Source organism: Octodon degus, unplaced genomic scaffold (assembly GCF_000260255.1).
Source record: "Octodon degus isolate 3935 unplaced genomic scaffold, OctDeg1.0 scaffold00094, whole genome shotgun sequence".
Classification (NCBI taxonomy): domain Eukaryota; kingdom Metazoa; phylum Chordata; class Mammalia; order Rodentia; family Octodontidae; genus Octodon; species Octodon degus.
Window position 1 is genome coordinate 1088133 of NW_004524670.1, and position 12093 is coordinate 1100225.

The 12093-nt window shown below is 36.4% G+C and overlaps 1 protein-coding gene across 1 annotated transcript in view; it reads right to left on the bottom strand.

Annotated features, from left to right (window-relative positions):
* The window catches only part of Grin3a (glutamate ionotropic receptor NMDA type subunit 3A), a 195859-nt gene that overhangs the window by 132753 nt on the left and 51013 nt on the right, over window positions 1–12093 (bottom strand). Inside the window, exon 2 of the mRNA XM_004638060.1 lies at window positions 8873–9477. Within this exon, the coding sequence (XP_004638117.1) occupies window positions 8873–9477 (605 nt within the window). The remainder of the gene's footprint in view (window positions 1–8872; window positions 9478–12093) is intronic.

Genomic DNA, 12093 nt, shown 5'->3' on the forward strand with positions numbered 1-12093 from the left:
GATGGATTGGCACTTTCCTAATCCTGTAGACGGGATACAACATAAAACACAGAAAGTCTGTCTTTGTTGTTTTTACTGATTTCTGCCATGAACTGTCGCCCCTCTGCCATGTGCCACCCTGCTGTGGAGCCAGCTGATTATAGACAGTGAGCTAAACAAACCGTTCCTCCTTTAACTTTGTGTGTAGGATTGCTTCAGCAATGAGAGAAGGGTGACCAACCTGTAATTAAACTACTTTTGTGCTGTTTATATGTGCCACCATTCTCATGTATGTTTTTGATGCTCTAGTTGTTTATATGTCTTATATTAATGTTTACTTTAATTCTTTTCTACTAATGACACATTTCTTTGTACATATACTTCTCTCACTTCTTCTCTGGTTCTTTTAAGTTTCATTGTTTTTGCTTTTCCCTTCTACTATTGTCTTTCATTAATCATACCTGCACATGGGAATGTCTATTTCTCTGTAAAGCCTTAAAATTATTTCTTCCCATGGGAAATTTCTTGGTGCTATTAAAAAAAGCTTTATTCTCATTATCTTGTATCTTAAAAAATGAGCTGAATTACTTTTCCCATGATAAGCTCATCATACTCAATATTTTTCCCTTGAGGAATGAAAGATTTACTCATCCATAGCATTCAATTCATTTTTTTTTGCATGAGAGAATTTAATTTTTATTCTTCGCTTTTGCCTGATTACAAATCTTTGAGAATATTTTTACTGGTTATGTCTTCTCTAGTGTTCCCGTCCTCCAGTACCACCTAACTCTTGTCAGGTTTATTGAGTTCCATTGCCAGGTTTCCTTGTTGTTATACACAAAAGCTAAATCTTTGTTTCTGCTTTTAATTTTGTTCAATATGCTAGCTTTTGATAGTAGAAAATCCATGTTGATACAGTTATTTCATGAGGGAAATAAATGTGCTTAAAATTCTCTTTCTCCTTTTTTGGGGACATAGGAAGGTTGGAGAGAGAGCCATGGATGTTCAGAAATCCCTGGGTTTTCTTCATGTCACAGATCTATAATGAATTTTCTAATCAAATGCATATGGAAAAGACTCAAACTATTTTCTCTGGGTAGCCTTTTACAAATCTTTTACATAATTCCCTTATTTTTCAAACTCCATATGCCTCTAGTTGTCTGGATTATTAGCTTTTTACATTTTAGTTTGTATTGTAACCCATGTGTGGGTGACACTGCTTAATTTTTTCAAGGATTTTCCACAAATCCCCCTACTTCTGAGTTATTCTCATTTCACTTGCCTTTCTCAGTCTCTGCATTATTTCTCCTCCTTGTAATATTCCACTTATTTATTGATTTTTCAGTATCTCTTTTATCATCTTGCCATTTCTTCAGCCCCAGAAGACCTTTCTTTGTTCTTACATCTTGGGTACCAGTTCAGTTCTCACTGCGGGGCTTGCCTCAGAGTCCCATGCTGTCTGCTTCCTTGCGTGATAACATGAAGTTAGCTGTCTTAGTCATGGAACTCACCTACTGCCCAATTATCAAGAGATGTTGCTTTGATTTTGTTCTCCATGCTCAGGATAGCTCTTGAAATTAAACATTAAATGTAGATTGCGTCTTCATTTCCATGAAAAAGGAGTCCTTGCATATTCTCTCTAACCCTCCTTAGTAGAATGCAGTGCCAGTGCAAGTACTTGGTAGTTAATTTATTCTTCAAGACAGGGATTTTGACACACACCATGTTTAAGAGTAGTATTGCAAAGTCTCTGTTAGGAATGAGCCCCTCCCCAGCCTTCCCCGTACCCTGCTTCATGCAGGATACCCCATGGCTCATGGAACCTGACAAGCTGAAAAAAATTTCAGCTTTCATCTAAGCACCTATCACACTGAGTCATCTTTGAATCCTATGCCCAACAGGGTGCCTAGCCAGAGGTTCTGCTCAGTAGTATTTATGAGGTAAATTTAATTAAATACACATCTTCTACCCAAAGCTAATATGCACGTAAGCTTTGATACATCACTTTTACTTTGCCGATGTGATTCCATCAGTCAGGAAGCATTTGTGTTTGCAATTTATCAATTGTTTGAAGCATTGCAATTCATTTTTCTTCTGAATAGTGGATAGGACAATAGCAAGTAAAGAAATTAGTTCAATAGGAAACCTTTCTAATAAGAAATTTAATAGGAATTAGGAATTATTGTATTTCAATCATTGGAGTATAGGGCTCCATGTACTAATGACCAATTATGTCATCCATTAAAACAAAGCCCTATTTTTAAAAAAAAATTAAAATCAGTTTTAGAGGTTAATTTTTAATTTAATTTTTTATCAATTTTAGAGGTTAATAATATTAAATGTATGCAAGGTATATGATTTCTTTGGGTATTTGTTTTGCCAACATCTGCAAAATTGAATTACAAGCAAAACTATCATGGAAGGAGAGCTGCTGTCATTCTTCAATTTTTCCCTAAGAGAAAGAGGATACTTTCTTTTCTATGTACTTGGGTCATAATGCAATACAAATATACACTCTGGGCTGTGTTACTATTGTTGTATGTGAAGAAGTGACTGCTTTAAGAAATCAGATGTGTGGACTGGTATTTTTCTCTTGCTTTCACATGTTGCCATTTTTTTTCCTCTGTTTTCTTCTCCTATACGTACTTATACAACAGTTAGATCTTCTCCATAACGCTGCACTCTTCTTTATCCCTTGCTTTTTGGTATGGACTTTGATGCTTCTCTACAGCTGAGGTCCGTATCTACCATTGCAACTGTGCTTGGCTCCTTTGTTCCATGCCTTAATTTAATTTATCAATCAAGGACTTTGTACTTGCCTTCAATAGTATCTTGGGCATTACATTATCTCTACCAGTACTGTGATGGCATATCCCTGGCAATGCCACATTGTACAATATTAACCAGTTCAACATCTCTTTGAAAAGTTATAGATTGAGTGAGCCTGAGACAGACCTGCAATGCAGGTCATAATTCTACTAAATTATAGTAATGGTGGACAGAAATAGAAAATTAAAATTGTAGCATGTAGCCTCAAGGTCTCATGGAAATTTTTCTAATGTCCACGGATGAATTGGATACCATCAACAAGTCACATCTTCAGTTTTTTAAAAAAGGAAAATTTGGGCTGGCCAAATAGCTCAGCGGAGTAAAGCACCTGCACGCGGGTTCAATCCCCGGACCTGCCATGCCGGCCCCGCCCCTGGGGTGCGCTAAGATGGCGTGGTTGTGCATGCCTGTGATCCCAGCTCTTGGGAGGCTGTAAACAGGCAGATGACTATGAGTCCAATCTAGTAGTGAGACCCTGAACACCCTGTCGACACTTCCTTAAAATAAAAAAAATTTAAAAAGGGATATTTGTTTTAGTCTATTTTTTTTTCTGAAGCTTTTCTAATGTCTCATGATATATAGCATGGTGGCATCTCCTTGTAACTCCAGCGTTTGGGAGGCTGGGGCAGAAGCATTACCATGAGTCCCAGGAGAGCCTTGACTATATGGTAAGTTCGAGGTCAGCCTGAACTACATACCAAGACCCTGTCTCAAAAACATAAATAAAGCTTTTACTATCAATGAAAAGCCAATTAATCTCAGTATTTCTTGACTACTTAAGAATAAAGATGAACAAAACTTAGAGGGGGGGAAAGTGTCTTTTGCATGATGGATTGTCCCCCAGCATCAACTAAGCAAGGAACACAAAAATGTCTACAGGTTCCAGAATAAATCATTCATGAATTGGAAGTGTTGATCAATGAAGAATGTCTCTGAACTATCAAGGTCAAAGGAAAAAATGGGCAAAATTATGGATACTTGGATAAGTATCTCCTCTCCTGTTGTGAGACAGCAGCAAATAATTTTAATTTTTTTATGAGCAGGATATCTATTTTCTGTTCATTGTCTCTGGCCAAGGACTTCACTTAATATTAATAAACTTTAAAAATGTTTTGTCAATGAATTAATCACTGTTCATTTGACAGCGGTTCTTACAGGATACAGGGATGAAGTCTAGAAGCTACTCAGAGAAGGAGGTCAGCATTCCACATCCAATCTTGAAGTTAGAATAAGCTGGGCACTAGGACCAGCTGGCTAGAGTGTCAGAGGTGTCTTAAACCAGGGAGAATTCAAAGCCTGTTGGTGTCTAGATATTTCACACATCTTCGTGTAGAGGAAGAAGGTAAATCCTTAAACTTCTATTCCCTTTTACCAGAGTCTGGTGTCAAGAATGCAGCAGGGAGGAAATGTAGGCAAGGCAAAAACTAATTTTGAGAAATAAAAGTAATTTTTGTATCCTAATTGTTTAAAAACATACTTTCAGGACTTTTGTACTGCACTGTTTCATTTGGTTAATTTGTTATAAGATTGTGACTTTGTAAGTATGTCCTAGCTAACGTTCTGTCATTCAGCTGATAGAATGCACATGGAATGCAACCTTCTTAGCCAGTCATAGCAGCCCTGTGTATGTGTTATCCAAGCAGCTACTTGCCCGGAAGAACTACATCTTCATAAGCAATTATGTTCAAACCATACGCAGTTTCCTTTTCAGGTCTTGATAAATTTGTGTACACTTTTTTTTTCTATGCTTGTGAATTTATTCTAAGCCTGAAAACTTCTATTCATTTTTTAAGATCCATCACCAAATCTTTGAAAAGTGTTAACTATTTCCTTCTCTGTATATCTCAACATACCTCTATTCTTTTAAAAAGCTCATAGTCCATTGTTTTATAATCATTTACTTATGTTCTAATTCTATCCCTTAAAGTCCACACTCCAAAATGATAAGCTTCATGCCTTCATTTTTTCTACTCACCCTAGTTCAATAAACGGTCATTGGCTGAACCAAAACACTCAGTCATATGCATTTACAGTGATACTATCAAAATAATATACCAGCTACAATGGCTCCAAATAATTAGCACTTAGCAAAACAACTTCTAAATAAATTTTTAAAGATCACAATGAGCTTGGCCCTCAAATGGTTTTTTCTACATTTAATTATGATGAATATTTGCTGTGGCTTGTGGTAAAGTAGAAAGAATAGTGTCCCTCATACCTGTAATTATGTCTGTGTAGTTTGCCACAAGACATGATTTTTCTCATCTAAAAACCTACACTGAAAATGCCATGTTTTGGTGATTTCATTAACATTTTCAAATGTTAACAATTCTGTCAGCCCAAACCGAAAATGGCTGTGTGAGAAATGAAAGCTTGCATAACTCTGACACCCAGTAGTCATGGCTCATTATCCTCCTGGCTTTCATTATGCAGTGAGGAAGCAGGGTCAGCTTCATAAAAGTTAGGAATAATTAAGAAAATTACTGTATGCAGATGTGACTTGTGGACTGAGAATAACTAACTTTCTAAAAGACTGAATTAAATAAAATAAATAAAGATGATGAAAAAGCTGTAGATGTTTTATGGCTTAAGGCAGCTTTTAACTTATTCATTATAAAGACTGCTTCTAGGGTTTTGCCCACTTCCCCTGACCCTTCCCTGAACACTTTGAAACTTTCTCTTTGACTGTATTCCTCGGGGAGTTTAAGAAGTCCTAGGCATATTTTCTGAAGTTCTTTGAGTTCATTTTTCAAATACATCTATGGGGAAAGAAATATTGTCACTGACCCTTGTACACCACGAACTGCTGCTGGGTTCCAAGACTCATATTCTTCTTTTACAACTTTCAAAGTTTGTGGAATAAAAGTTTAGAACCAGCCATGCGGGTAGAGGTTACCCACTAGCCTAACATTCTATTAAATGGAGAAAAAAGAAAGAAAGAAGAAAGAAAGAAAGAAAGAACAAAAAAGAAAAGAAGGAAAGGAATAGTAAAGGAACAAAACCAGACAGCATCTTGGTAAACCAAAATGCTATTTACCTATTTTTAATTTACCTACCAAATTCTTATTTCCTTCTATAGCAACAGATGATGGAAGTTATAAATACAATAAAAAGTTTCCTTTCCTTCTTTGCATGCTAATATGTTTCAATAAATAACTATAAGTGCCTGCTCTATGCTAAGCTTTGCACTAGGCTGAATAATAATGTCTCCGTTTAGTTGAATTTATGTTCTCTAGCTCAGAAGTCGGACACATAAACATATAATGATGACAGAGTGAGGGAAGTAGTCCCATGTGCCGTGGGATCCTTGTGGAAAAGGCATGCAATTTTAATATAAATTAAATGTTGGAGAGCCAGAAAGATCAGTTGATTTCACCATAACAAATCCCTAAGGTATGCATGACCTACATAAAAAAATATGCTTCCCTGTAACTGCTAAACATTTTAAGGATCCAAACAGAATTATTTTTCCTTTATTTTCTATTTTTTATGACACAGAGAAATGCCAAATACTTTATTATAATTTTCACTAGTTATTTTTCTATTTAGATTGTCCTTGCAAAAGTATCTGAAATTATAAATCAAAGCTTAGCTTATATGTTTGTTGTGGAAAATGTTTCCTATCTTGGGTAAAATCCTGAGCCAGTAGATAAAATCTAGGTAGCAGCTATTAAAATATACAAACACCTTAAACTTACAGAAATTGAAATGCATGCGAATAAAATGGAAAGTTCTGATGATAACCTACTTTTATCACCAGTAGATTCCTAAAAAAAATAAATTACTATTATTTTACATTGTATTAACAACACATTTTAAGGCATTTACAGTTCACACTTAGTCTTTAATTCTGCCATATATTTGGTCAATGGCATGTTGTCCTGAACACAGCAGGTGTTCAGTTCATACATGTAAAATTAAATGTAAACTTGAGGACTCCCTGCACCTTTACCAAAGTATCCATGCCTTTCAAGTAAGACATATGCCTCTGTCTGGCAGTCTTTAATGCAGTCAAAAGCCACTCTTTGAAGATGACTTCCTATAATTGGGGCCTGGTGTATGGACCAGGTTTTATTCCTAAGATAGGATTATTTCCCTAACTTGGCCACTGTCATTACAAGTGATGTTTTTCCAGAAGAAAATCTAAGCCTCATACTTTAAGATTATTCTGCTTTCTTAGGAATTATGAAAACTATTTCTGTGTGATTAGTTATTCTTTATTTTAAATACATTTTTTGATTCTAATTTCTTAGTTTGATCTCTCTCATTTATCTGTCTATCCACCCAATGTCTGTCTGTCTATCTATCTATCTATCTATCTATCTATCTATCTATCTATCTATCCACCTATTATTAATCTATCCATTATCTATCGATTGATTGATCAATCAATCTCAATGATTCTATAGATTAAAAGATCTGTTATATTCATTTTTCACAAGTAGATATAGAATGTAGGAAACTAAAGCTCAACAAAATAATTTGACTAGGGCATATAGTTAGCAAGCAGCAGACTAGATTGTCTTTTTTTTTTTTTTTTTTGAACCGGGGATTAAACTCAGGCCCTTGTGCTTGCCAGGCAAGCGCTTATTCTACTGAGCTATCTCCTTGGCCCTTCTTATTTTAAATCCTGGCAGCAGGGAAAAAAGTCTCTCTAGGTCTCTCCAGTCTTATGTGTTTAATTTTTTTCTCTCTGTGTCCTTAGAACTATTCAATCTATGGATACTGGAAAGAGTGGGCAGGGACACTTGCCTGGCAAGCACAAGTACCTGAGTTCAATCCCTGGCTCTGCAAAAAAAAAAAAAAAAGAGTGGGCAGGGAAACAAATACTTGCCGTGCATCTGCATGAGCCAAGCATGATGTTAGTTACTTTACGTATATAATTTCATGGTATATTTATCATACTGTACCCATGTAGTGATAATTATATTAATTTGCTAGGTAAAAATGATGCTTAGAGGTTTTAAAATACTCACAAAGAACACTATGGGGAGCAGGAGGCTAACCCCACTATTAAATGCAGACCTGAACATTCACACTATGCACACACTTACAAGTATATAGATCAAATTGATGGAGACCACTGCAGGACTTAAAATTAACCAACTTCTTTCCATGTCTACTTGTGAGTCTATCCGAGGCCTAGGCCTCCTGTCTGGAAATGGGCGGTGGACTCATAGTAAGTGAATGTCTGTGAGTCACTGGTCCTGGCTAAGGTCTACAGTGGCCTATGATGCCATGATACCTCAAAGGACAAGATATATATATATATTTTTTTTTCTCTCCTTTTTAATTTTTTATAACTTTTTGGACTGACTTTGCCTGCTTACATCTGGTAATCTGAACAACTAATTTGAAGATAGTAATATGCACTATAGCAGCCATGGTTGAATTCCTATTATTTGTTTAGTGAAATTCTCTATTGTTTCTAATATATGTATATCTATATTATATATATATATATATTTTGTTTGTTTGTTTGTTTTTACTATTTTTTAGTCTCTTAAAAAAATAAAAATCTGTAGCCACAGGCATCTAACTCCTGTGGTGAAGGCCTTCCTGGAGATAACGTAGTTCTCCCAAATTAACATAATGTATTACTTGGAGAAGTCCTAAGTTGACTTCCTAGATCCTTGAGTAGTCCTGCTCAGATTCCCACCTTTCTTCAGTATCCCCCTCCTTTGTTTGAAAACCAAATACTAGTGCTCAGAGAAATCCTTGGTCTCAGCCCCCAGTGAATTTTGAATTCTGCTAGAGAGTTTTGAACCTCCCACATCCCTAAAATCATGCTACTTATCTCTTTTATTTAAGACTTCACCATCCACTTGTTTGGGAGATTGTAGGCTGATCACTCAGGGATAACTAAGCGTCAACATAAACCTGATAGCAATTACAGATGATAGACCATGAGATATTAGTTTCAGGTTACCACAAACCTCCTCAGTTATACTGTTATATTTTATAGCTATTCAGAGTCAAGATTTCTGTAAAAAGAGAAATAGAAAAATTTTGCTTCCTGTCACAGACCAATAAATGTAACTGTAATGTACATTTTGCATCCTACCTTGATAAATATTGTCCTGAAGTGAGGTTTGTAGTTTTCACTTCCATGCAATTCATCGTGCTGGGAATGAGCGCAAGTTCTGGCTGAATCATGGTGGCTGTAGCTACAGCTCTTGCGACTAGCTCCATGGCATCTTGTACGTAGTACTCAAAGACAGATTGTGTTGTTTTTCCATGAGCAATTAGCCCTAAAGGCAGACCTTCGGTCCTCAGTTCTTCCACATTCTGGGAATCTCCCAGCACCCAATGAAATTCCAGGTGTGTTACCTCAAACTGGGTGGAAATTTCAAAAATCTGCCGGATGCTCTCCATGTCGCAGCCAAACATCACCACTGTGGGTGTGCTGTTCTTAACACTCTCGAGCTGGACCTGTAGAAAGCTTAAGAGGTCCTTGGTGGAGGAGAGATTAGCAGTGATGTTGATGATAGACCCGAGTTGGAACTTGGAATTATTCTGGGTAAAGAGGAGGAAGTCGGTGATGTTCCAGTCTTCCTGGCACAGCAACAAGCTAAAATTGTACCAGTTGTTCATGGTCAGGATTGAGACAGTGACATCAGCATCAGAACTTAATGAATTTTCTAAACTCAGCTGTAGGTGAAGGGGATTCTGTATTTAAAGATATGAAAAAGAAGAATTAGAAAATATTGGTAAAAGACTAAGAACTTTTACTTTCTTATAAGGTCAAACCTTCATTTTTTCCTGTGATATTCAAATACTTCTGGGATAAAATTCTCATACTTGGGGAAATATGTTTTCTGTATAATGGGACTATTGGGTAACATAACCATAAATATTGTCTTAGATTTTTATACTTTTCTTCCTTACAGACAGTTCCCTTCATACATCCTATTTCTTCGACTTCTGTTGATAGCTCATTTGTTAAACTTGTCCCTTAGGAGGAATAACTGAAGACATTGCATTTACTTTATATAAAAATTAATACAAAAATCTTAACACAGTACAGTTTCTTATGTAAGGAAGTACAGAAGATTTATGGACTGTAGTTTTCTAAATTGCTAGCACCTCAAACAAGGTGCTTGAAATATACATGGAATAATTAGCAGTAGGTACAGCAAGGTTAAGTGTATATTCCAGTGTTGAAGGTGTCATTATACTGCTGTATCCACTAACATGGGATTCTTTTGTGAAATGTATGCCATCAAGCACTTTTATATAACTTCCATTACAATGTCATCTAGATATAGAACTCACCAATTTAATAAAGAAAAGTATCTTATTTGAAGACTCAAAAATTATTAATCATATAGGTGAAATGTAACCTTCTAGTATTAATAGATGTGTTGAGTATTCTTTTTAAAAACACATATTGTTTAGAACAATGGTATCTACATTTTTACTCTCAAATATTCCTTGCTTTGAACTACATATGTTCCAATGGGAAATTATTTATCTATTTGAGAATTTGTCAAACATTTACATCCATAATATACACTGTATGTCAAAGTATGAAGAGGGTTTTCTCAGTTAAATTTCAGGCCTTATATAAAAGAAGTGAGGGCTCTCCCTACCCATCAAAAATATGTAATAAGAAATTGGACTTAGGCAGAACTTTGAACTTCATGAAGCATTGAAAGATTTTTCAGTTTTACAGAACAAAGAATGAGGATTCCAAGGGTGTTTCAGGAGGAAAACTATGACCGAAGGAAAGAAATGAGAGGAATCATGGTGGCCGATAGGAAAGAATTTTAAAATTTGTTCTGAGAATCTGACTTTTATTCTTCTAATTTAAACTCTTGAACAAACTTGTTATTTTATTTTTGTAATTAGGGCAGGGTGTACAGGGTGTTCAGGGTCTCACTGCACAGATTGGACTTGTAGTGATCCTCCTGTTTACTCCCAAGTGTTGGGATTACAGGTGCGCATCACCAAGCGCAGGCTCATTCGCCAGCGCAGCGTGCTTCGGGGGTGGGGCCGGCACCGCAGGACCCGGGCTTGAACTCCAGGCCCCTGCGTCTGTCTAACTAGGCGCTTTCATCCGCTGAGCTATTTGGCCAGCCCACAACACTTGTTATAATAAAAGCAGAGTTTGGGGAGGCTTCTCTGGCGGCAGTGTTCAGTAGAAAGAAGACAAGTTCTGTAAGATCCTGATGAATTGGTTTAGCAGGAAGCTCATGTTGACAATGGAGGGGAGAACAAAAACTGCTTTCAAAATTAAAAGAGATTTAATAGTGAGATGGGCTGTGAAGAAAAAGAGAGAAAGAGAGTAAAAATCAGGAGTGGCAGCTGCTGGTCTCTGGGGCTTGAGATGCCAGACAACATCTCAAAGGGGAGGACTGGAAGCTTCACTTACTCGCTCCTATTTTTAATGCATATGGATTTCTCCAGAGAGCTCTTCCCATCCACCCCTCTCTGCTTTCCTTCTGTCTTCCTTTTTATTTCCTCCTCTATCTTAATCCTCTTTCAGCAGAAGAGAAAAAGGAAAAGGGAAGGAAGGTAAAGGAAAGCTCTACATTTCTCTGTCAAGAACAAACTATTCCCGAATGTTTTCCTGGCTTCCAATTCCTATTTTGTTGCGAATTTTCTTTCTAAAATAAAAACATGATCCTATCATTTTACAGCACCATTACCTCTGAGTTACCCATAGAACAAAGTGCAAAATGAGTAGTGTGGCTCACAAGGCCGTCACTAGCTCATCTTTAGCTTTATTTCCACCAATCCAAACATACTGTGGAGAGTAGACTATGCTAACCCTCATAGAAGACTCTCAGGCATGAGGATTATTTTGAAAAGTTACAGGTAGAGAAAGAAGTACTGAAAACAAAGCAGAAGTTATGCTTCTGTAGGGAAAATTTACAGTTATAGTGAAAATTTTTATTTGTGAACTTCTTTGCTGTGTCAGAAAGAGAATAAAGATAAAAGCACTAGAGAGTCTTAATGAAGGAGGCACTAGTATTCATCTGCATCACACATTTTGTTGCTATTTATTGTGCTTTTGATGGTTACCTCCTGGTCTCCTCAGCAGAACCTTTGATTCTTTGCTTCACTTTGAAGATGTTAAAAGGAGGCTCAAAATTACCTCTATTTTTCTCCTTTATCTCTTTTTCCACTTTTACCCAAGCATTTCCCATTTCCACATGAGTTTAACAGATTGTCAAATAGTTGTAGTTGTGTTTTTTTTCTTTTATGTATGTGTGTGTTAATTTGGCTGCTATTAAAGAGGGTGTCTCGAAAGAAGAACTATGTAAGATAGAAATAAAATAA